Below are 24,211 nucleotides of genomic sequence, written 5' to 3'. Positions count from 1 at the left end.
AAAGACGGCAAATCACGAAATTCTTTAAAAGTTTGATCAATAGATCGGGAAATAGAACAATCAGCAAGGGGAGTCATTCACATGTGCTATCTTGCCATAATATCATTCTGCTTCACCGCCACTGGCATGAGTCTCCGGCTTTGGTGAGTCCCTTGGAGGACCGCCTTTGGGTGGGGGAGGGGCTGGTGAGTTCCTAGCCGAAGGCGCATTGTCCACAGCGCGACTTTTCTCTTCCTCCTCTTTGAAGTAGTCATCCATCAGCCTGTTGGGATTGTGACTATGGCGTTCCTTCTTCTTCCCAGCTCCCCTCGGCGGTGCACTCACCGGAGTATCACCTATCATTTGTGCAGGCACCAAAAAGTCTCCTGTAGGAGGGGCGGGCTCCGAACCACCTATCGCAGGAGCAAATGCGTCCTCACTCTTCTCATTGGTGGCTCCGTCGAACATTGTCTCCCCAGGGGCATCAACGGGCTCGCTCAGAGGAGGAGGTATCCTGTGAAGGGCTCCGTATCCAAGCACGCAACCCAGCGCTCCTTGGCCACCCCAATCCCTGCTAGGCTGTATTGTGACTTCTCTGGTGACATTATATTCGTTGTTGTAGACCCAGATTCGCATCGGCCGTCCGATGAAGTCCTCGACGAGCTCGCCCAGGCCACCCTCGCCATATAACGCACCCTCAGGGCTACCGAGGATATAGTCACTGTATGGCAGAAGACCGGCGGCATCGGCGGGGGAGTTGGCGGGGACATCGAGAACGTGCCAGATGTTGGCAGCAAGGGCCAGCGGAGCGTATTGGAGCGAAAGACCGAGGGATGCAGTGTCCAATGCAACAGGAGCATGGATTTCTCTCGTCCTTTGGCCCTAATTGTTGTCAGTAGGAGAGTTAAGGAGTCACAAAGTTAATAGTTTACTTTTGCATTCCATAATCCCAGGGTAACTGTGCTGCCCGCGCAGTTTCTCACTTCCTGGCTGAACAAGGCTGGTTCGGGGTCCTCCTGGGCTAGTTGTTAGTGATAAGGAGTTTAGAGTACCTAGAATGAGCCGACGTACAATAGGTCTACCATTGATTCCAACAATAAAGTCGAACCAAGGTTCGATAGCAAGCTCCAGGTTGGTATTGCGCAGCACCTGGAAGCCGAAGGAGCCTCGCTCTTGTTGCCTCTGCTGCTGGACGTCTCCGTCCAGGCGCGAGATGAAGCGGTTTAGCGCATTAAACATTGCTTCAGTGACTTTTTCTCTAGATCCGTGCGTGTGTGCCTATTGCTGGGGATCAAAAGGGGTTGATGTGTTAAGTAGGTACTGTATCAGATGGAAGCATGTCAAGGGCAGGTCGAGCAATCGCAAGCTGTCACTATTACAGTGGCAGCCTTGCAGCGATGGCGTCTGTGCCAAGCCCACTAGTCTCTATGTGGGGCATACTGTGGGGAGCTCATCCTCAGCCTCGTGCTCAATTTCAACCTTTGAGCTCTCTTCGACTTGCGCAAGGCAAGTCAATATTTCAATTTTTGACAAAGAATGGCTGCTAGCAGTTAACACAAAACTTACTCGTACTATACCTCCGATCAAGAGATGAGCAGTTCAGGGGTAGAAATGTCGCTGGACGACTCCGAGTACTCTATCAGGCCCGCTGAAGAGCTGGATCTTACTGATGCCTGTCACCACTATCAAGGAAAGCATGAGGTGCCATGGGATATTCAAAAGTGAGCAACTATTGACTAATTCACTTCTCTCGATCTCGCTAATATGGTCAGGTACTTTGCACAGCGCTATTCGATCTTCTCATTGTATGACTATGGAGTTTACATGACGGACGATGCCTGGTTTGGTGTAACGCCCGAGCCAGTAGCAAAGTGAGTATACAATCTTTATACCTCCTCAAGACTCTGCTAACTCTAATCTAGCCAAGTTGCCCATGATATGTACGGTACCGACCAAAAGAAGCATATCCTGATCGATGTCTTTGGTGGCGCAGGGGGTAACAGTATTGCCTTTGCTCTTTCTGAACGATGGAGTCGCGTTATCTCTATCGAACGCGACCCTTCAACCTTGGCCTGTGCCCAGAACAACGCCATGGTCTATGGTATCGCGCCGGGGCTAATTACGTGGGTTCTCGGTGATAGCTTCGAGTACCTCGACAAGTTATTCAATCATGCAGAAGAACTGCACCCAAATCTAAGAGTAAGCCTTGACGAAACAGTACTTTTTGCGAGTCCACCTTGGGGCGGCCCTGGATACCGCACTGATGAAGTATTTAATCTTTACAACATGCAGCCGTATAATCTCGACGATTTACACACTGCATACAACAGGCTGGATCACGCGTTGTTTCTACCGCGGACGAGCGATATTCGACAAATCGCTCGGCTAGCACCTCCTGATAGGAAAGTTGAGGTTGTTCAATACTGTATGGAGGGTGCCAGCAAGGCCCTGGTAGCTTACCTTCCAGGGAAATACTCAAAGGCCCGCCAGTGAAAGACGCCCTCTTGAATATATCACTGTCGCGACTCGCATACCAATGGAACCAGCCTGTACCTGAGGAAGGGTGTTGCTAAAAGTCTCAGGCATTTCTTTGGTTGACGAGATCATGCTGCTGTTGGGGGGCAACCACATTTATCTGTTTGATACCATACCTCGCCTATTCAACGGCATAGTAATATGATTTGCAGCTCAGGCATCAGGAACGTCGGTGTATCGTTCAAGCGTGTATCATTTAGCTCATTCAAATTGCATAGGTAGCTAGATGATCGGTGTACAGTAGATATTATGTAATTGACACTGTACTCTGAATGGTTGGATTTGACTTGATCAAAACCTGTAGGAACCCCATCCACACGCAGGAATTTTCGCATTGGAGCCCAAACTTGACAACTTGTCCTACAGTGCCAAATACTTTTTATCATCATGGCCAAAGATAAAAAGAAGAACGCTGACGCCAAAAAGGCAAAAAAGGTGCCGTCATATTCTGTGCTACCACGTCTACCTGTGTCTTTGCCCCTCCATCAGTTACCCCTCCAAATATGACTGCCCCTCTATGCATCCATGTTGAACGTTTGACTAATGATCAGGATTAGGCTGAGAAAGCAGCCAAGCAGGCCAATAAGGGTGAAAAGAAGGCCAAGAATAAGGCGGCCAAGGTTGAAGGAAGTGATGCCGAAGATATTGATCTTGATGAGGTGCTGGAAGAGTACCGAAGACAACAGGAGCAATTCCTCAAGATCACTGAGACGGTAATTGATGCACCTCCGAGAGCGAGAGCTGCCTCAACTTTGATGGCTTCACCTCATGATAGCAATACTTTACTACTCTTTGGTGGTGAATACTTCAATGGCTCTCTCGCTCAGTTCTTCAACGATCTAAATATCTATAATATTAACAGAGATGAGTGGCGATGTGTAACTTCACCCAACGCTCCACTCCCACGATCTGGTCATGCCTGGACCAGAGCTGGAAACCCGAACCATGTCTATCTCTTTGGCGGCGAGTTCTCTTCGCCAAAGCAGGGCACATTTCATCACTACTCGGATTTCTGGAGGCTGGAGCCTGCAACGAGGGAGTGGACGAAGATTGAGAGCAAGGGTAAGGACAAAAGCCCTTCAGCTCGAAGTGGCCATCGAATGACGTACTGGAAGCAGTACATTATCCTTTTTGGTGGTTTCCAGGACACTTCAAATCAGACAAAGTACCTATCAGATCTCTGGATCTTTGATACCGTTAACTTTGTGTGGCACTCTCCTCAACTGCCTCCTGCCCAACTCAAGCCAGACGCTCGCTCATCTTTCACTCTGCTACCCCATGAACAAGGCGCGGTTCTCTATGGTGGTTACTCACGTGTTAAGGCGACCATAAACGTCAAGCAAAGGGGCAACAAGGGACCTAGTCAGGCTCAGCGAAATGTTCTTATTCCCAAGGTTCATGAAGACTGCTTCTTCCTCAGAATCTCACAGCCTGCCACAGACGCCAATCCCAACACTCCCCCGGTAGTTCGCTGGGAAAAGCGGAAGAAGCCTGCCAATGCTCCCAACCCCACTCGTGCTGGTGCGACAATGGCCTGGCACAAGGGCCGCGGTATTCTGTTTGGAGGAGTGCATGACGTTGAGGCTAGTGAGGAGGGTATGGATAGTGAGTTCTTCAACCAGCTTTTCGCTTGGAACATTGAACGAAATCGATTCATGCCATTGGGTCTAAGAAAGCCTCGTCAACAGAAGAAGGCTGCTGCTGAGCCCCGAGGCGGGCGCCGTGGTCGGGCTCAAGCAAATGAAGACGAGCTTCTGCGACAGCTTGCTGCTTTGGAGACTGGAGCTTCTCTGGATGACGCTGATGAGATCGAGCTTGCCAAGAAAGAAAAGGAAAGAGACGACGATAAGCCAGCAAGAGAGATGCCGGTGACCATGGAACCTCCACATGTAAGATTTAATGCTCAAATGGCCATCCAAGACGATGTCCTCTATATCTATGGCGGAACATTTGAGAAGGGAGACCGTGAGTTCACATTTGATGATCTATATGCCATCGATCTTGGAAAACTAGATGGTTGTAAGGAGATCTTTAGTCGGCCCGTCGAAGACTGGATCGTAAGTGATGTCGAAATGGCGTATGAAATTTTGTTAGCTGACTTGAGTTTCAGGAGTCTGATGACGAGGATGAGGATGAGGATGGTGAGGATGAGGATGGTGAGGATGAGGATGAGGACGATGAAGAAGATGAGGACGAGGAGGAAACGGGTCAGCAGCTCTACACACCCAGTAAGAGAAAGAAGAAGCAAGATGAGGTTTCCGAGGCTTCGTCGGAGCCTTCATCGGAGCCTTCAACGCCCTCAGAAGAGGATGAGACTGAGACTGTAGCCACTTCTGTGGACGACGGGCTGCCCCATCCTAGAGTAAGTATTTCACATGCCCACTTCAATACCATGAGAGGGGTTGCTGACAGAATCACAACAGCCTTTCGAGAGTCGGCGGGAGTTCTTCGTCCGTACATCAGCTGAGTGGCAAGAGATTTTGATGACGAGCCTCCGTTGGAAGAACATCCAGCCAGAGACACTAGCTATCAAGGAGATCAAGGCTAAGGCCTTTGAACTCAGTGAGGAGAAGTGGTGGGATTGTCGTGAGGAAATTATGGCTCTGGAGGAGGAACAGGAGGCTGCTGGTATCCAGGAGGTAGTAAGCCTAGCGGAGAGAGGAGATGCTGCGTCTGGTGGTGGCGCGAGAAGGAGGTAGATAAAACTAGATGTGGCAGCTGTAATTCATATCGATCAATCAATACGAGACCCTCTTCTGCACCCCCTTGATGACCTCCTATTCTGATTTTATGCGACCGCTCCGTTGTTTTCCCCCCCACTTGTCTCCTTCTTCTGGGTTTGAACGCCCCTGTATGGTGAGATTCGTTGTCCAAAATACAGCACGAGAATAGTTCACGAGAATGGCGAATTATTGCCTCAAGCATTTGCCTATGTTTTCTTGGTCATGTACTCATCAACCACCAGTCCTATTTCCAGAGCCAACCCAACGCCACGCACGCCAATCCCTGATCTCCTACAATTACCTCACATCAGGACACTACAATGGCTCCTCTACAACGCCAGTGGGTGACCACGTCGCTTTCTTGCCACGCGTCCATAGAACCAGCACCGCAGCTCTCTCGATAAGTCAGTTGGGGGACGCAGCCATAGGCGGGTATGAAGCACCGTCGACCTCGACCTTGGGCTCGCACTCGCAGCGCTCAGCCTCGGGGACGTTGTCGATAACGGACTGAATATGGCTGCCGCAACCCCACCAGGAGGTCTTCTCTGTGGGCATTTTAGTGTCGTATTCTTGGAATTGGATACAAGGACTTACTGCAGGTTCCGCAGGTAGCTTTTTTACACATTTTTGGGGCTGAATATTCAGACTTGATGGATGTCGAGTGAGTTGTGAAAGACGAGTCTGTCTATATCGGCTCGTCGGGGTCACAAGTGGAGTGAAGAATGGAGAATGGAGGCTTTCCGCTTCCAGCATCTCCGGACACGGCCAATGATTCGTCACCGATATAGGGAGTATTTTTGTGCACCAATCGGCATTTATTAGATATGTCAGGACAGAATCATGAGATAGATACCTTGAGCTTCATGGGAGAAACTCTTAGAATACTGAAGTCTCGGCTTGTGATGTCATGATCAATCAAAACCATAGCACACTATCAAATTGATATTTGGAGGACACTGTTCTCCAGAGTTGAATAACAACCAAGACCTCGAATAAACTGAAATAAATTCACATGGTTATGAAAATATGCTGACAACTCCTGCTAATGATCCATCCCGCATCTTAAAGCCACATCACAATTCCTCACCAGCAGTCTTACTCACCAGAAGCGTGTTCTTAGCAATCATTTCACTCTCAACAACTGATCGAATGAGGTTTAATGTCAGTTCCCTCCCCTTTGCAACACTCGTAGGCGAAGCATCGGCTGGGACATGAAGAAACAGGGCCTTTCTGGGTCTCTGCAGTTTCCACAGCTCAGAGAGACTTGAGTAGTAGATAAAATCGCACATAAAGTGACCTGCATCTTCTGATATGCGCAGATCCGCCTCCTGTGCTTCCTGTCAGTATTGACACGGCCTCAGATCTGCTCAGCTTACCGAACTGTGCCCCTGCCACAGAGGGAGTATTTCATCGAGATTCAGCTCCGTCTCAATCTCCTCTGGAAGGCCTCGCCACGGCCAGTCATTCCTTTCTCTCTCTTCTTCTCCGTCTATGTATTCACCATCGACATCTGGATGCTTGTACCCATCACGGTGACCTCTCCTCTCGATGGAGTAGAATGGTCGAGGACCAGCCATTCCAATGTGAATGACAATGTCAAACTTCTGTGGCGTTTCATGGAACGATGGCACAAGGTCTCTCACAACCCGGTAATTGACACGGATAGGTTCAGGGTGCACCACTATGCGTACGTTTGGCAGAAAAACAGCCGCATGCCTCGAGTTAGGATCCTTGGCTCGTAGCGGAGGAAGATATGGAGGCAAGCTGTTGGCGACTTCCCATGAGGGGTTAATGGGGTACTGATCCCTGAACGGCTATATCATCTGCGAGTTAGCAGGAGTTGCACAAACTCATATCATACTGTATATCCCGGCCAAGGTGTCACGATCTTGAGCTTTGCAGTGTTGTGTGACGTCGAGCGGGGTGGCCCAGCAAGCAAATGACGCTTGATATAAGACAGGAAGCAAAAACATACACCAAAACCTGTGACAAGCACAGTAATCTCATCGGGATCTCCAATCTGCGAACCCATTCTGCGTCGAGACTATATTTACAAAAGAATAAACTAAAGACCAGGAAGATAGAGACAAGAGGGGGAATCTGGTCCTCTTGATATATACTAGTTAGTTAGTGGGGATGACAGGATCATCAAGTTGCCAACCTATAAATGCCTAACAACCCACCATGGGTAAGCTGAGTGAGAATACATAGATAAAAAGGATAAAGCTGGCCTGTCGAATCCTAAATCAGACTTAAACTGGTCTCGGTTTTTTGTTCCTCTCAATACCCGTTTACTCTTTTCTATTTTTTTCTGTTTCCTCCTCCGACAAGGTTTTGGCAGAGGAATCACATCACCTATCTAAGTATGACTGACTTCTTCAACGGGAACGGAACTGGAACTGGACCAATGACTGAGCGGCGTTTAACGTTGAGTCGTTGCCAAGACATGCAGGCTACCAAGTTCGGTGTGGGTATAGGGTAGCTATAGTATCAGAAACAAAATACTTGCCTTGTTTGGTCAATTGTGGTCATGTATACCTATGTTATTGGCTTACCATTAGTCTTTATGTATTATGGCAGTAGTAAGCTTAGAGACTTAATGATAGCAATGGTTCCTGTCTGTTATATTGTGTGAATTCATTATGACTGAAGCATTGCGTATCTTGAGGCGCTATACTGATCCAAACGGCTTGTTGGGGTTGCTTGCACATAAAGTCTCAAATATAATGGAGTTTAAGGGGGCAACTTGGTTAACACTGAAACTACAGTACCGAGCTAAGTATACGTTTATTAACAGAAAAAGAACAAAAGTTGGAACAATATACCGTCGTCTATTCGATAACAAGTGCTCATTCTTGTTGATAGACTCCCCCCCCCCACTTTGCCCCTCCATGCGGAGTTGCCCAAAACAGACAACCACCAAGTAACAGCTTGGATTCATCCTTTATAAACACTGCATCAGAGTGACTGCAAACTTTTTCATATTATACAAGCTGAACGACACCGCAAAAAATATATATACATTGGAATCATAAAGCCTATTGTATTGTCGTGATAAGAACAAATACCAAAAGCAAACTTCAATTCATTCTGTCAGACTCTGCAGTCACCCCCTTGTTCGTCCAGATACCTTACTCAAAGCATACAATGGGATCAACTCCGGACTACAACCTGCCCCCGCAGGAGCTTACATTCGACGGGTTTCTCTTCGATATGGACGGTACTATTATCGACTCCACGGAAGCAGTAGTGAAGCACTGGGAGACGTAAGTGCAGCCGCACCCATCTCACGTCTTACGCGGCCAGCCCGAGCGACTAACCAGGCAAAGAATTGGGAATGAGATAGGCGTTGCCCCCGAAGTTATCCTCGAGACTTCTCATGGGCGACGAAGCATCGACATTCTAAAGATTCTCGCACCTGAAAAGGCGAACTGGGATTGTAAGTGACAAGAGCAATACCCCGGCCACAGCAAGCATGGCAAAGCCCACAAACACATGAATATGCATGGACATGTCAGACGCAAAACCTCACTTGAGGATATATCCTGGCGGACATGTATGTGCTGGCGAGGCTGGGCGTGCCCCCTTGTAACTAAACTATCATAGCTAGCTAGGCCGAGCGACCGCTGATCACTTCCCAGATGTACGTGACATGGAAGGACGTCTACCCAAGTACCACGGCCACGAGGCTGTCGAGATACCTGGCGCCCGTTCCATGCTAGAAGCACTTATCGCCAGATGTAGCCCGTGGGCGATCGTCACTTCGGGCACCGTCCCTCTTGTCACCGGATGGCTACGTGCTCGAGACCTGCCCACACCGCCGTCGGATTACCTCGTCACGGCAGAGTCCGTCGAGAATGGTAAACCCGACCCCGCCTGCTACCGCCTCGGCCGTGAGCGTCTCGGTCTGCAGGCGGAGGACGCCCAGGTCCTCGTCCTCGAGGACAGCCCAGCAGGGATCCGCGCAGGGAAAGCAGCAGGCTGCAGAGTTCTCGGCCTGGTGACTAGCCATACCGTTGAGCAGGTCATTGCTGCAGAACCAGACTGGGTCGTTCGAGACCTCTCTTCAGTCAAGGTGCTCCGGAGCGAGGGCGGAAAGGTGACTATCGAGATTTCAAATGCGCTCCGAACATAATTGAGCCTCGGCTGTGGGTGCATCAGCGGAGCTCATGGTGGAACTGACGTGGGTGGGTGAGAGTGAGTGAGGGAGCGAGTGAGAGAGTGAGAGAGGGAGAGAGGGAGAGAGGGATGGAGGGAGGGGGAGATGGAGTCGTGAGGGAGATGTAAAAAAAAAACCACTTGATTTCATCATGACGATGCAACATTTAGTCAATAGATTCAAAGATGAAACTGGGATCGTTCCCTAGAAAAGAGATAGGCGAAAGACGATCGCCCTGGAAAGGGCATATTGACATCATCACTCTTCCTCTCCCTGGGTACATACATGTTTCTTGATCTCATTTCCTTTGTCGCTCCCTGGACACTACTGTATTATGGAGATGGGTATGAAGATCTTCATCACGGTCTGGCACATGATGATCGACATGCCAAAGTGACACAATTGAAGACCTACAGATGAGACTCAGTGAAGATATTCCGTCAATGTGCAGAAATCATGCACTCGAGCGTACCAAGGGAGACTCTGCAAGAAAGAAAGGATCCCAGGTGAAGTCTTTGTCTACTCACTCGGATCAACCATTGTTTGTCGCCAGTGGTACGGTACCGCACCCTCTCACACTCCCCATTTCCACCAAGCCAGGTCTCTCAAGTGAGACCTCTCCAGTGGAAAGCCACTTCATCAACTGAGACGTTTCTTGGCCTTCCATTGTCCTTTCAGACATGATCTCTCGGCATCAATCTCTGTTCTCCCTCCTCTCGTATCCAGTTGCGCTACCAAACTCGGGAAACACATCTGGCGTCTCGTGGGCTAGGTACCTACCTTAATGACAACCACTGTCAAGCGCGCTCAGCGGTCGCGGGTCTCCACGCTACAGTACCGACTTACCTCAACTATCGACTTAGCACCGCGAATTCTTCAGGCCTTCAGCATCGGATCTTTATGAACATGTCTCGGTTGTCACCTGTCATCGCACCGTTTCCTCCGGTGGGTTTTGAGCCAAGTGGCCCAAGGGCAGACACGACCGAGTCCGTCGCCCGTTGAAGCGGGGAAGAGTGTAGTTTCGCACACAGAGAGTGATAGCTTGTGTATGGCTAATAAGGGTATGATTAATACTGCGAGAGATGGCAATGTCAAAACTTTTCGCTTCCACTCTGCCCTGACTTGTCTTGGCCTGGCCTACGAGGCCGACTTGACACACTACAAGAGTACTCCGTACTGAGTCAGAAACATCGGAGCCCCTTACCCCTGACGCGTCTCGTTGAAGACAAACAAAGCAAAAAAGAGAAGGTAAAAAAAAAAAGAGGACAATCTCATCTACAGAGTCCACAATCAACACTCCACGCGGCGTGAGGAGCTGCTCTCACGAAACCGCCGGTGTCGCAGGGAACATGCCGGTAGAGTCCCTGACACCGATCTGTGGCGGTATCAACTTGGCGGAGTTCTGGTTCTAACAATCAACTACCTATTATCACCAACTACAAGTTCGCGCCGAGAGGCAGCGTACGGAAACGATCGTTCCCTTCTGGGAATGGTGGTCCGGTTCAAGTGGACCAAGGCAAGGAGACCAAGCTAACAAAAACTCTGTGTTTGTTCGAGGGACATTTTGTGCCACGATAAGGAAGCAAGCAAGTGTCTGCTATTATATGGAGAGGGGTATGAGGCCGGCGAGGACGAGAATAGTATCAAAGATCTATGAAAAGCTCAGGTGAGGTTGGACAACATATCAAGGTGACAGCTGACAGGTGACAGGAACCGCAATTTCGCGGTCTGTCGTACTGCATGGCAGGTTTGCCGTCATTTCCGCACGCCGGAAGCACTCGGTCTATAAGCTGTTCAAGCTTGAACAGTTGTCTTTTGCCAAACCAATTTTCTGTGTTTTCGTGCTATGCATGTTGGGGCTACGGGTGATTTCTGCAAGGTCCCGTACGCCCAGTGTCACAGTCGTGATAACTCTGATTCGTAAAGGGCGGGTAGTGACATGGAGGCTGACCCGGTGGCTTTTCCTTCCACTGTCCGCTGTGCCACTACTGTACGGAACAATCTCAGGCAAAGCGAAGGGAGTGGTGATTCGAAACTGCGTCAAGTCAGCAAAGTCCATGGTGTTGTGATTACGACTCGCGAGCCCCCTGTAATTATTTTACTGGAGACAGGGGTTTCCCTGAAGGACCCATATTATCCCACCGTGGAAACAAAGGGAGATCTTCCGGTAGGATTCATCGGGATATCGAATCCATGCGCATCCACGGTGTCGGAGAGGGCGGCCAAGATAATAATGGCCATAAAATAGGTAGGCAGGCAGGCAGGCTAACAGCCTAAGCAGAAGAGCAGAATGTTCAGCTGGCAGGGGCTGGATAGTATCATAGAACGAGGACGCCTAGATGATTAACTACATACCGGAATTACTTTTCTCTCCCACAAGTTCGCTGCTATGATACCGCCCCGCGAGAACCCGCCCGGCAGGCTGATTATTGGTGCTTCACGTTCCTGGGCCGAGCACCGATCCCCTGGAAAGTCATCCGCTACCTATGCAAACACCCTTGACACACTCTCGATTTGGATCTTAGTCCGTGATCGTGGCTGGCTCAAATGAGATTGGATCCCCTCTAAGCTCGAATGTCTTATCCAGCCACGAAAGACGGTCCAGATACCAGCAAAACACTTTTCTTTGTTGTTTCATGAATTTTGCTGCCCTTAATTAGAAGCGACGAATCCGAAAATGTATTACACATCATCTTCGTCTCCTTATTCCTGCATAAATATTTCCACTCCTGCTTTATAAATAGCGCGTTTCGAGAACCGAAGGCTGGCGGCCGGTTCAAAGAGGAAAACAGAATGAAAAGAAAAGAAGGGGGAAAAAATTGGCATCATTATCTGACATCAAGAAAGAAACGGCTGCCAGACGAGAACTGAAAAAAAAAAGAAAAGAAAAGAAAAGAAAAGAAAAGAAAAAAAAACACCTAAAAACATGCTCTTTGTCTTATTGACTGGCCGTTGAGATAGCCCCGAGAGCCATCACGTATGAAAATTAGAGTAGAGGCCTTTGCGGTGCTCAGAGAGCGACAAGTCACTATGGCATACGTTGAAGACACGGCATGATTGGTCTATATACGGACAACAAGAGCCTTGTCGAGGCCCAAGAAAAACTGTTATCCCCGGAGAAGCGTACCAGGACACCCTACCAGGACTACGTAGTGAGCGCTGTTCAAGTTGCTTCGGGGTCTCGCTCTGCCTTTTTCCTCTATCTAGTATCCACTCGGTGACAAGAGCTTGATCCATTAGCTTACTAGAGAATCTACCACAAGTGTCGTTATGTGGTGATTCAGAGTCTGATAAGCTTGACCCCAGCAGCTAGGCTACCGACAGCGGATTGCGTCGGTTGCTTGGACTGGTGAACTGCTGCTAGGTAGGTTATTGAAGACATGCCATATCCATGACTGCCTCTCATAAGAGATCCTTGCTTTTTATCAGACTTGCTTTTTCAGTGCAGGCCGATTCCTGAGCTTTCTGCTTGATATCAGCGCTCGAATTGACCACGGCCGGCCTCACTACAAGCCTCCCCCAGAAACAACGCAGCACCTACAGTACAGGGCTAAGCGCTAAGGCAGCCTAGGAATCCTAGAAAGGAATAGCAAGCACCACCAGGACTCGCCGGCCACGTGTTGGATGGATCCGCTTCTGGCCTTATTCGGCCAGACGAGAAACAACATAACCCCTGTTCGCCGTTCAAGAGCCCATTTCGGGCCTCTGCTGACCAGTCTTGTCGTTGGCATGCATGTATGCACGCAGTAGCTCGTAGCTCGATTCATCCATGATCCTAGAGCTCTGCATATTCGACCATGATTCCGGTTCAATATATCCTTACTGTTCATGACTCTACCTATGATACAAGCGTCATTGTACAGCTGTGCTATTTGCCCGGCATCAAGGATACTTTTAGCACATTGATGGGTGAACATTTCCTCATCAAAACAGCACGGTTTCTACTTTCGAAGCCCAAGGTGTTTTCCCCCTTCCTTGACGGCATAGCTGACATCGAAGCATCGATCATTATGTCATCGAAGTCGTAGCCATTGAAAGTACAGTGCTAGACCACCAGTTTGCGATTAGTAGGCTGCCCTTTTCCTTAAGTTGCACCGCGCAGCAGAAGCTCCTCAGTGATAAGAAACGGCCCATTGAGAAGCATGACAGGTGTTGAGCCTTGTCATGAGAGCTGCCTGTGACTGAACTTACATACTAAATTGCAGGCAAAGAGGCTTGAAGATTCTCCAAGAGAACACTGGCTTACCGAGACGATGGGACATGGGGATTAAGTTGAAGCTAGGCCCAAGCCCCAGTGACAGGGGCATCGGATCTGAACCTTCGCTTGCTTGTACGAGTAGGCCACGAGCTGCTCCAGTTGTTAACGTGGTAGATTTGCCACGGCCTAGAGTTTTCCAGAGGACTGGTAACTCTCGCTAGGACCTCTTAGCAATCCAACCCTGCCTCTGTTCGGCCGCCCAATACCCAATCCTCGTTTAACCTGTCTATTGATTCTGTGGTGCCCAAGGTTGTTATGTATACAAGATGCCGTACTGAAGGATCATCAGTGGATTCTGATTGCATCAGGAGTCGATCCGCACTGCAAATAAGCATCTGAGCTTAACACCTCAACTTTTCCCTCTAAAAGCTTGGTTAGTCCAACGGTTCAGTTTCTAGTACCTCCTGAGGAGGGTTTTCCCCTTTTAGGGGCAGAGCTCGGTCGTGATCCATCATCCATAGTCTAGCCGTGCTCAACGGGCATGGAGTGACTTGTTGGTACTTAGCATCAGGTAGGTCTTCGAAGGCAGCCTCTGCCCCATCTGCGCTAAGCCTTGGTTTCTGCGGATCTCCTGGCAGACACTAGCACGCTGACCAATCGCAACTTTACGTCCCGCAGCAGATTCTGAGACATTGTCTCTGATGAGGCAGCCGTTATGCTTGCTCAACGCTCAAGGCGGACGCCTGATAAGCGCCTTCAGATAAAGCATCAGAACGGCAACGAACTAGCCCTCTTATTAGTGCTCCTGGGTAGAGGTCTAAATCGTACGTTTTTCTCACTCGAAACGTCGCCTTTGTTCCTGTACCCCTTGAAGTCGCAGGAAGATACGTGCGGGCCCGGGATCTAGTGCCCGGACGTGGTAAGCGAGGGAAATATCTGATAATTTGAATCTCTGGCAAAGAGCAACCCCGAAAATGCTCGGATCTGCTTCTGCCCAGGACCTCTTGCAAGGGTAACCTCGTGCCAGGCGGCCAGCGGTCTTGTCTGAATGACGACCAGGGATTCATGCAGCCTGTGGTCAGAAATGCATATCGACAAGGGTACTATACTCGATTCAGTACGTGACGCCCTCAATATGTAATTGCCGAAGACAATTGGGCTTCAGACTGTAATCGCAGCTCGAATTGGAACAGTGTCCTGCGGGTTTTTGCATGTACTCAGCTGGGAAAGGATTGTACCGTAGCGACCACCACGGCTTCCTGTTATGGCTCGATTGTGCTTAACTACTGAGAAAGGTCACTACTTGTTTAGGCCGTTGTTGACAACAACGATCAGACATGCAGTTTTATGATGGTTCAGAGCCGCAAAGTCGAAGTGACCGTCCAAAAGTGATCGACAAGATCGGCCCTTGCCAGTATCGGGACGGCTTCTTCCCGACAGCAAAGACCATGTAGTCACTTTCAGATCGCTTCTGGAATCCCAGGTCCATGACTTTCCAATGCCTTTTCTTGTTGGAGATTCCCCGATGTCTTCTCTTCATCGGAAATCACCGCAAAGTACGTAGAAGCTGCCATGGTCTCCAAAGCACTCTGAGCACCTGACGTTGATGCACAAGGTATCGTAGTGCATGTACATGCTCTGGAGTACATCGCATTCCGAGATCCTGGTTTTCTGTCAAGTAACCCCCGCACTGAAGAGCTAATCATTTCCTAGACTAGATTCTGGGGGCATAATGGTGCACATCTTATGTAGATCATCCGCCAGGAAAATGCCTGCAACATGCACAAAGCATATCAGGAAAGATTTTGATCCTCATTCACAAGCAAAGAGCCTCCACTGAAGCAATTCGGGGTCTGCGGTGAATCTTGACGAAGACAACAACAAGAAGAAAAGAAAGTGACGCGGTCTCCCACAAGCCGCTCAGGCGGGTGCAGGTACATACGAGTTTGCTTATTAGTGAGTCGAGACCGTTCTCTTCGGCTTTGCCGTGAACTTCATTCTGGCTCAACCCCACCCCGTCGTACCTGAGAAGTGGAGGTGCTGTAATGTCGAAAATGAGTGTGCGACCCACGGCACCGATACCAAAGACCGGAGAAGATCAGTTTTACATGCTGATAAATTGACAATAAACAACAAAATCAGTCTCTCAATTTCAACTTACTGACGTGTGTTGTTCGGAATGATCAGCACTATCAGCACTGAGAACTTTTATAGACAGCAACTTGGTTATGGGCTTCGCTGTATGGTTGTGGTGAATAACTTTTTGGCCTGCATCAAGCATACGTAGTCGTGTCCGTGTAACTCTCATATTGGTGCATTTTCGTCAATGGGAAGCACAATGACGGTCCTGGTGTGCTGCGATGCTACACTCAAATTCGTTGCCTCGATATATCATTTCCGGGATCCTAGGTTTTCTAGGATACCTAGGCACCGTGCGCTTCAGCGTTGGAACCTTGCTAGTTTTGGAAAGCTTGGTTTGTTTCTATCCCTGAGCAGTGCCTTTCCGGTGACCCGCCTCTGGCGAGACTTACAGCTGGCCTGAATTGTCGCTTATCCATGCTGTTGATTCGTAAACTCTGGCTGATGACCCCATCGTGGGCTGGGATTGACTCGCTGGCGATTATATACCTGTCACGACCATGGCTGGACAGGTTCTTGACGCTTGAGAGTCGCATCCTCCTGGCCTCTCAAGGCCGTTGGCGGACACATTCCCAATCTCCTTGTAGTGCCCTGGCGTCACTTTCCTGCAGGTGCGCAATTTGCGGCCGGGCCCGCTAATGGCCAACCGCTCATGCTCCCTCGCACCCTTTTTACATTTTCACCGGTCGTGGCGTGGCTTGTAGCGCTGAGTGAACCTCACTTGGCTTGATGACATGTTTGATATCAGAACGCGAAGATAGATCAAACAGTGCCTGTATGACAATGTCGGAACAGTCGCGTCTGAACCAAATGTTCCTTGTAGGCCGGAACTTGTCACAAAGGCACCCTGCTCTCCTGAGCTTGAGAATGCAGAGAGCCGACAGAACCACCTTGCTGGGAACCAGAGTGCACTACCGACGTAGCGTTCAAGCCGCTTACACAATTTCACGCAATCCCTCGTCTTGCTGTCGATCGTACCACGCCTCTTGGGGACACACCAAGTTGCAATGCCCGATATAGACAGAAGGGGTTGTACGCGAGGGATGCCAACGGCTAGAAAGGATGTTCGGTTGTAGCACCACTCAGAGCTGTCATTTGTTTCGACTATGCAAATGTGCAGAAGAGGATTTACATGGATGTGAGAATTGGCAAGCTGGATCGCCAAGGTTACATTCACCATACTATATGCACTCGACGTTGTTCAGCTCTGCAAAGCGATGGCAAAGATGAATATCCAGACCGGGTCGGGACTTTCCTACCTGCGGTTCCTTGTGCAGAGGTGGTACGTGGATTGATGAAGTATCGTGTAAGTCGTTCGCCGTCAAATGGTTCAGTCTGATTTGGAGAAACTTTTTGACTCGGCGACTTGGATGGTCACGACCTGCTTGGTGTGAACAACCTCCATGGCAAACTAACAAACAAGGCTGCAGGATCGCAAATTCTCTCCGCAGGGTTTGTTCGCAACTGTCGATTTGGTGTGATGTGATAATGTGGTAGCACAGCTAATAAATGAGCTTATTATGCCGTCCGCCACCAGTGGATGTGACAAAGACAACGTCGCACAAGCTGGACACTCAATCTGCAATTTGATCTTTGTGTGCCATGATGAAAGACAAGAGGTGGTTACTATGTGAACTTCAGCTGGTCCAATTTGAAATGAGAAAGGCCTTGTATGGTGAGCAGAGAAGCAAGCGCCAAAAAGGCAGACTGCAGTCACTTTCATTGGGTTAGGTACTACCTGCCTTAGTACCTTATGGATACCTACTTTTGAGCAATCACGGAGAAGGTGGTCGTGAAGTGGCAAGCTGAAAGCTAGAAATGGAAAGCATAATCTGTTTTAGGATAACGTCGTTCCCTCACAAGCCCGAGTAGGGTACGTCGTAGAAGGTAAGTCTTTCGGGGTATACCTGCCTCATCTCACCTCCCAGCTCTTCGGGACTGCATGAAAGAAGGCCCAGGCCAGTGACAGAGATGCGTTGACTGGGCATGATTGGCTGGGGACTGACGGCTTCAACAGCTATAGCACGCTGCAAGCGCTGGGCTGGTCCTCGTACACTGCCATACAGGGGGCTTAGGCACGATCTACTTGCCTCTTCACGATACCTGCCGGCCCAATCTAAGACTTCTGGACTTCTCGGGCCCGGAGCTTATTTGACTACGCCGACTCAATTCGCTTACAAGTAATTCACAGCTCAACTAATGCATGAATGGCCTCACGGAGCGAATGCGTGTTATCGCCGACAATTGGCATTTCTGAGGAAGCCAGGCCGAACATCAGGCATCTGGACCCAAGCATCACATATAAGGTACATCAGAGAGATGGACATAGTCCTGATCTGACTGAATATCAGCCCTTATTCTGGCAAGATCATCTTTGTTTAGACCTCTGGGCAATGCTAGTACGATACGAGATTATGCGTGCCACATAGTCAATCACCACCCAACAAACGGTGGAAGGGCAATGTCAACGACAACGAAAACACCAACAGTTGGCCGAATGAGACAAGGTCAAGGCACAGAAACTGGAGCGCCGCCGCCCTGGGACCCGGCCCTACCAACTTGCATCAACCCCTCGAGCTAAGTGCGAGATCTAGCGCGGACTCCACTGTGGCAGCTCTTGCATCTTCTTTAGGCGTAGGTCCACAACAGCTCTTCCCTTTCACAGTCAAGACAGGCGAACGCAGGGCCCGCTGACCCAATCCCGCCAGAAGGGTGACTTCAAGCCCAAGAAGCCCTCCGAGGGAGGCTTCAGAGGGATAACAGAGCTGTGGATCAACCAGCGTGGACAAGGCGCCGCCACGACGGAAGCACAGGCCGGCGCGGAGCGCTCCCTCCTTTGCGGTACCCACTGCAGCATGTATGTAGGTGCTCTCAAGGACCCCCGGCGCACGCCTAAAACAAAACTCTCGCGTAGCCTTGTCGTTGGGAAGGGTGGACAGGGGTTAGATGCAGGGATGAGGTCGGTGGACGAGCCTCCAGCTCTTGGGCCCGCAGCCCGGAACCTGAGCCCAAAGTTGCTCTAGGTACCTGGCCAGAGCACAGCAAGCTAGGCTTTGGTACTGGTTCTTTGCGTGTGCCCGGAGCCCCTGCTGCTCTGCCCATGACAATGCATCTCGCCGCGATGTGATCTCCTCCCCCGGCCATGTTGGGATCCAGGGGTCTGATTGCTTCTCTTCGACCCCAGCTCCCTCGGGTGAGAACCCACACGCCATCTTGCAGACAGTTTACCATGACGGGCCAAAATGACTGCCGATGTTTTCAAGGGCTCCTCAGGCTGTGTACAACGTGAAGAGGTCGTTCCCTTCTTTTACCCTCGCACACCCCTCCAAATCTCCATCATTGATTTCCCTTCCGACTAAGAACCTCCTTCGTCTACTCCATCCTTAAGAGGGCAGTTTGACTGACCTTTGTCTCACCATTGCGGTACCCTTCTCGCTTGCCTGGATTGCCTTGCCGTCACAACGGTTCTTCAAAAGACGACTTGTTCCTTTACCTAACACAGCTTCATCACCCACGACCTCCTCACTCTCTTTTCTTTATTTGATATTGCCTAGCCAGTCTGGCGAAGTCACTCTTTACTTGTAATCGACAAGATATCGATCTGCCATTCGTTCATACGTTTTAAGATTTCAAGCCTACAGAACCTGACCCTGACTTACACGCGGTCCGGATTCTTCATTCCAATCATTACCACCAACTCGCCTGTTGCATTCCTGAATAAAAGCCAGTGATGGAGAACATGGGTTCATACCACCATCAACCCCAGTGGTCTGGCTGGGGTTACCAGAGCGCTGCCCACCAATACCCCAGATACTCTCAACAACTGCCAAGTTATGCGGCTTACCTCCCTGAATCAATGGAGCTTTACAATGCTCACCAGGGGCATCTCCTACATCATCACCAAATGTCTAGAACGACTGAGACAAAGCCTCGACTTTCTAAAGAGGAAGTCGAGATCCTCGAGGCCGAGTTTCAGAAGAATCACAAGCCCAACAGCACTACCAAGAAGGCACTGGCTGAGTCAATGAGAGTAGACAATGCCCGTATTAATGTCAGTGTTCAATCTTGAGAAACTTATACCGAAATTACTAACCAACTCACAGAACTGGTTCCAAAACCGACGAGCACGGGAGAAGAAGGAGAAGAATATCCGCGAGTACGCAGCGAAACAGAGAATGGACAAAGACACAACGTCCAATGACTCCGGTGTCCACTCAGACGACGACCATCTTTCTGATCGGGTTGTTTCCAGCGCTCCATTCCCAGCCCCTCGTCCTCTCGAAATCCGGTCGACAGACATATCAAGTCCTGAGCATGAAAGCGAGAATGATGCTAGCCACTCCGATTATGGTGTCGGCTCATCTCCAAATCTATCTTCTCAACCTACACCAGAGCCTGTATCCACATCTCTTAACGCATCCTTGCCCTCTTACAGTCAGTACCCTCAGCTGATTGTGCCAAACGAGGACGATGAACCTACTCCTTCATTACCCCAACAGTGCTTTCCTCGCCTGTCCACATCCCCTATTCAAGAGCAATATATTTACTCCGGCAACAACCTTGCCGTGGACCACACTAGTCGGCCCTCTATGAGTCTGAAGCCCTCCCCTTCAATGGATATTGCATCTCGTCGAAACAGGCGCCCACCTCAACTTGCCATCAACGCCTCCCGCAGTTACTCAGCAAGTGGTCCAAGAACCGGATTCGACATGGGAAGAAGGGTAGATGTCGCTCACTCAATGCGCCGTGTTGCTTCCGCGACTGGTGTTGGTCGTATCAGCAAGCCCTGTGGTGGCCCGCGAAGCCCCTATTTTGAAAGAAACCCAGAGGCTCTCATGCAGCTTAACCGCTCCCCCAACTTCCAGACTGCTACAACAATCGCGCCGCCCACTCCCAATACACCTGTCGTAGCAAGCCAGCAGGGCTTGTGCGAGGCTACTCCGGCTAGCTCAGTAGCATACGAAGAGAAGTACCCAATGGATCTTGCCATTCACGACCCAACTCTCCGTACCCCACCCACTACACCAGGTGTCATAGATCAACTGTACAGCAACGAATCTGTATATCAGGTCGCCGTGGCGGATGAACCTCTGGTGACACCAGGACTGGCGCCATACCCCAATGAGTTCGAGGTTCCTGGTACCTCAAGCCAAGTACCCAACTATGTTTCCCAGGGGTGCTCTAGCCAGCCCCAGACCCCTTCTTATGGTGCCCCCATGGGGCCTACCTACTTTGGCTTTGCTGGTGGCAATGCTGAGTACAATTGGTCCGACGACGCCTCATTATCAGCACATTCATCGCCTGGACAAAGTCAGCAAAGTGTCAACTTTATGAACATGACGCCCTCCAGCTTCACATACTCGGACAAGTGAATGTCCAAACATGACCCAGAAACGGGTCGTGATACACCGCTATCAGCACCAACGACCTCTTGCAACTTGTACATAACAGCGATTTCTTTTCTATTTCATCAAGGGAATTGTACAGTATAGACACAATGTCTTCACAGCAGCAGAAAATTGACCACTGTCAAAGCTAGCAATCATTCTTTGTTTCTCTCTTGTCCTGTCTTTTTGGTATTTTATGAATGAATACAACGGCATCATACCCTAATGTAATGGGAGGACGGCACCGGCTGGCGCTCAGGCATGTACACAGGGAGCGGAGTTTATTATCATCACGGAGGATCAGCTACTACGGGATTGGCGTGAGATCTTGGCCGTGGGAATACCATTCTTTGGAGATACCACATTGGAACACCTCTATGCCATGACCGCTGGAAAAGTTGGTAGCACATGGAGAAGCACCTAGGAAAAGGCAGAAATATACTTGAGTCTACAATTCAAACAAACTCATCTTCACACCGCATGAGTGACTTTGTTCGAAATAGGATAGTATGTTGCAGACTTGGTACTAAGTTATGGAGTGGCAAGACTTCCATGGGGTAGACACAGTCCTGCGGTGACGAGCCACAGGTATGAGGATGTTCGTGAAAGTGAAATTGATATAGCGAGTATCAAACTCGTTTACGGAGATCCCATAGACAGAGAACGCTCAGCGTACACCCCTCACGATGTTATGTTGTTTTTAGACCCCGAGGTCGTGAACCTAAAAGCGTTGTGGTGGTGTCCCACATTCCTGTTCGGTAAAGCGGTGGTTCCCAAAGCAGTAACAGATCGTGTTCTACTTGGATGGCGCTATCCAGAAACCTTGTTCTTGACTCAAACGGCACAATAAACATGCCTTTGGCTCTCCAGTTCCTGTATCTGGTCAGTGGTCACGTTAGCCAAAACCCGGGAACCGGGTCTCAGCCCGGACGGGCCAGTCCGAAGAGAAGCCCCGGGCCGCCGAAATCTGGACTTATGACGGAAGAGCCCAACCAATCAGATACCCCCATCTGAGATTCGAATTTTAATTCTTGTGCCCATGACGGCCCGCAACACACGGTACGTATGTTGGATAGACCTAATGCCTCCTCTATTTGCTATTTGCTATGTTTATATGTTTCCTTAGATGCAACTTGCCTATGAGTAAACCTGCGGAACCTTCTAGAAGTCTAGCGTGGCTATAGAAGCCCCAGCGTCTTCTGATCGAGATAGATGAATTAAGTTGCCTCTCATATCTGAACTAGGTACCTGCCTATGTACAACCAAGGGAAAGGGTTGGCGCGGGGGATCGCCACTGCAAGTGCTGAGTTTGTGCAACGGGATCGATAAGGTAGGTAGGTAGCCAATTGAGTATGAGGTGATAGAAATATGGGGCACGTGTATCTCGAATTCAAATCGCTTCTTCCGTCTGACAGCCTCAATATGGGCTTTGTACTACTTGCAACGTTCTCGAGGTACAAAGAGGAAGAAACTTGCCGTGAATCCTTCGCGTACTACTAAGTCAGTCACTTGACAGAAGATACGTATAGTGCCTTGCTAAAAGTTAGTAGTTGGGTAGCCTAAAACACGAAAGATAAACGGCACAGTTGGGGTGGCTATGAAACGTCTGCTCGCTTACACGATTACAGTTTGGAGGCTTGCCGGGTTTTGAAGAAAGTCGAAAAGGATCTCCATTGCATCGAATGCAGCCCAACTGAACTAACGCCAGGGACAACGACCTTGAGAAATGTTTGCCTTTTGTTCCTTGCAGTAATGCGTGGGGTGATCGATAATGGCCAACCATGTTCGAGAATAAAGAGCCGTGGCTATAGAGTACTGGCTAAGTAAGATTCAAGGAGTTGAACTGACTTTGTAGCCACCAGAAAATGGCAAAGTTGACGTCTACGAGCCTAGCAAGCCCGAAGAAGCAAAGACTCTTGAGCTGGTGATTGCTCAAAGCTGAATAATAAGTGGCTGTTCGTTGTTGTCCGACATCACATGCGCTATCATGCAAGAGCCTTGGCATTCATGCTATAGACGTCAGCTTCCGCCAACTCACGGCCGGGACACCTCGTATACAAAATAGCCTCTCCTTCCATACGAGCTTACCGTGATAGGAGATCATTAAAGGTCCCCTATAGCCGGGGTATCTTCAACGACAAGGAGGTGTCCCGATGTGAGCTGAATTGTCAAGAAGGATTGGCATCGTAGCTGGGTGTGTCTTGTTTCATCATCAGACAAAAAATACTTGGTCCAAAGATTATAATTTCAGACAAACCCTATTAGTAGGTACCTACTGAGTATCTTCAACTCAGTGTAAGGCAGTTAGCTGTTGGCATATATGCCTTTAGCAGAGGGTTGAATACGTCTCAAATTGACCGCAAATCTATGAGTAAGGTGCCTTGATGTCCGTGATCTAGATGACAGTAGTATCCAATGTTCATGAGGTCGTCCTACAAATCGGTAACAATTCATGACGTGAACCTCTACGAGGGGACGTAAAGTGTTTTTTTATTGTGTTTTAAGTTATGATTTACTCACATCATGGATTAAAGCATATATTTAATGGCATATTTACTGAGAGTTGATATTGGTTATAGGAAAAATAGAGTCTATTCTGCCCGAAAGAGGGAAAAAGCTAATGTGTTATCTTGATCGAGTGGCTTGTTAGATTCCCTACGGAAGGGTGATTATATTTGCCGATTGAATGAATAAATTCATGACGTGATGACACATTTTGAATACATTCCAAGCAAGAACATGACTTTGCGCGTGCGGTGATTATGTTAAATGAATAGATTATAACAGATAACTCGGATGCCATAAAATCTCTTTTTATAGATAAGAATAGCAAGCTGCTATACATTCTACAGACCATTTACTCTGAGAATGAGGTGATTGAGGTGCTGTCAGTTCTGCAGTGTGTTTAGTGGTTTCCAGGGTGCCCATATCCACTAAAATCAAGACGCGACGCGACAGGACCTATCTATCAAATACGTCACATCCAATCCTCCCTTGCACGCACCCCATTAAAACCACTTTAGCACATAAAACGCATGCTACTTGAGCACTTCACATCATAACAACAGCAGGTTTTTTTTTTCTTGCAGCC

General features: G+C 49.2%; 6 protein-coding genes across 6 annotated transcripts; 4 read left to right on the top strand and 2 right to left on the bottom strand.

Annotated features, from left to right (window-relative positions):
- Positions 1 to 102: 102 nt before the first annotated feature.
- FSUBG_10728 (uncharacterized protein) lies at positions 103 to 1,218 on the bottom strand (the record flags this gene model as incomplete). The annotated part of the gene is made up of 3 exons (XM_036675335.1): positions 103 to 861; positions 912 to 995; positions 1,051 to 1,218. The coding sequence occupies 3 exons, from the start codon at positions 1,216 to 1,218 to the stop codon at positions 103 to 105; spliced, it is 1,011 nt and encodes a 336-aa protein (XP_036533795.1).
- Positions 1,219 to 1,590: 372 nt separating this feature from the next.
- FSUBG_10727 (trimethylguanosine synthase) lies at positions 1,591 to 2,472 on the top strand (the record flags this gene model as incomplete). Its single annotated transcript, XM_036675334.1, has 3 exons — positions 1,591 to 1,700; positions 1,752 to 1,850; positions 1,902 to 2,472. 3 exons carry the CDS (start codon positions 1,591 to 1,593, stop codon positions 2,470 to 2,472), a joined length of 780 nt encoding a protein of 259 aa, XP_036533794.1.
- Positions 2,473 to 2,901: 429 nt separating this feature from the next.
- FSUBG_10726 (kelch repeat-containing protein) lies at positions 2,902 to 5,213 on the top strand (the record flags this gene model as incomplete). The annotated part of the gene is made up of 4 exons (XM_036675333.1): positions 2,902 to 2,949; positions 3,072 to 4,571; positions 4,625 to 4,876; positions 4,938 to 5,213. The coding sequence occupies 4 exons, from the start codon at positions 2,902 to 2,904 to the stop codon at positions 5,211 to 5,213; spliced, it is 2,076 nt and encodes a 691-aa protein (XP_036533793.1).
- A 429-nt stretch (positions 5,214 to 5,642) lies between these two features.
- On the bottom strand, positions 5,643 to 7,269 carry FSUBG_10725 (pyroglutamyl peptidase type I; the record flags this gene model as incomplete). Its single annotated transcript, XM_036675332.1, has 4 exons — positions 5,643 to 5,782; positions 6,337 to 6,565; positions 6,614 to 7,051; positions 7,099 to 7,269. 4 exons carry the CDS (start codon positions 7,267 to 7,269, stop codon positions 5,643 to 5,645), a joined length of 978 nt encoding a protein of 325 aa, XP_036533792.1.
- A 1,115-nt stretch (positions 7,270 to 8,384) lies between these two features.
- Positions 8,385 to 9,372, top strand: FSUBG_10724 (glycerol 3-phosphatase 1; the record flags this gene model as incomplete). The annotated part of the gene is made up of 4 exons (XM_036675331.1): positions 8,385 to 8,503; positions 8,567 to 8,676; positions 8,756 to 8,793; positions 8,848 to 9,372. The coding sequence occupies 4 exons, from the start codon at positions 8,385 to 8,387 to the stop codon at positions 9,370 to 9,372; spliced, it is 792 nt and encodes a 263-aa protein (XP_036533791.1).
- Positions 9,373 to 19,472: 10,100 nt separating this feature from the next.
- On the top strand, positions 19,473 to 21,105 carry FSUBG_10723 (Paired box Pax-6; the record flags this gene model as incomplete). Its single annotated transcript, XM_036675330.1, has 2 exons — positions 19,473 to 19,784; positions 19,837 to 21,105. 2 exons carry the CDS (start codon positions 19,473 to 19,475, stop codon positions 21,103 to 21,105), a joined length of 1,581 nt encoding a protein of 526 aa, XP_036533790.1.
- Positions 21,106 to 24,211: the final 3,106 nt, after the last annotated feature.

This window comes from Fusarium subglutinans, assembly GCF_013396075.1.
Source record: "Fusarium subglutinans strain NRRL 66333 chromosome Unknown NRRL66333_c0000189, whole genome shotgun sequence".
Classification (NCBI taxonomy): domain Eukaryota; kingdom Fungi; phylum Ascomycota; class Sordariomycetes; order Hypocreales; family Nectriaceae; genus Fusarium; species Fusarium subglutinans.
The sequence above is the reverse complement of the archived record's forward strand: the minus strand, read 5'-3'. Positions and strand labels throughout refer to the sequence as shown.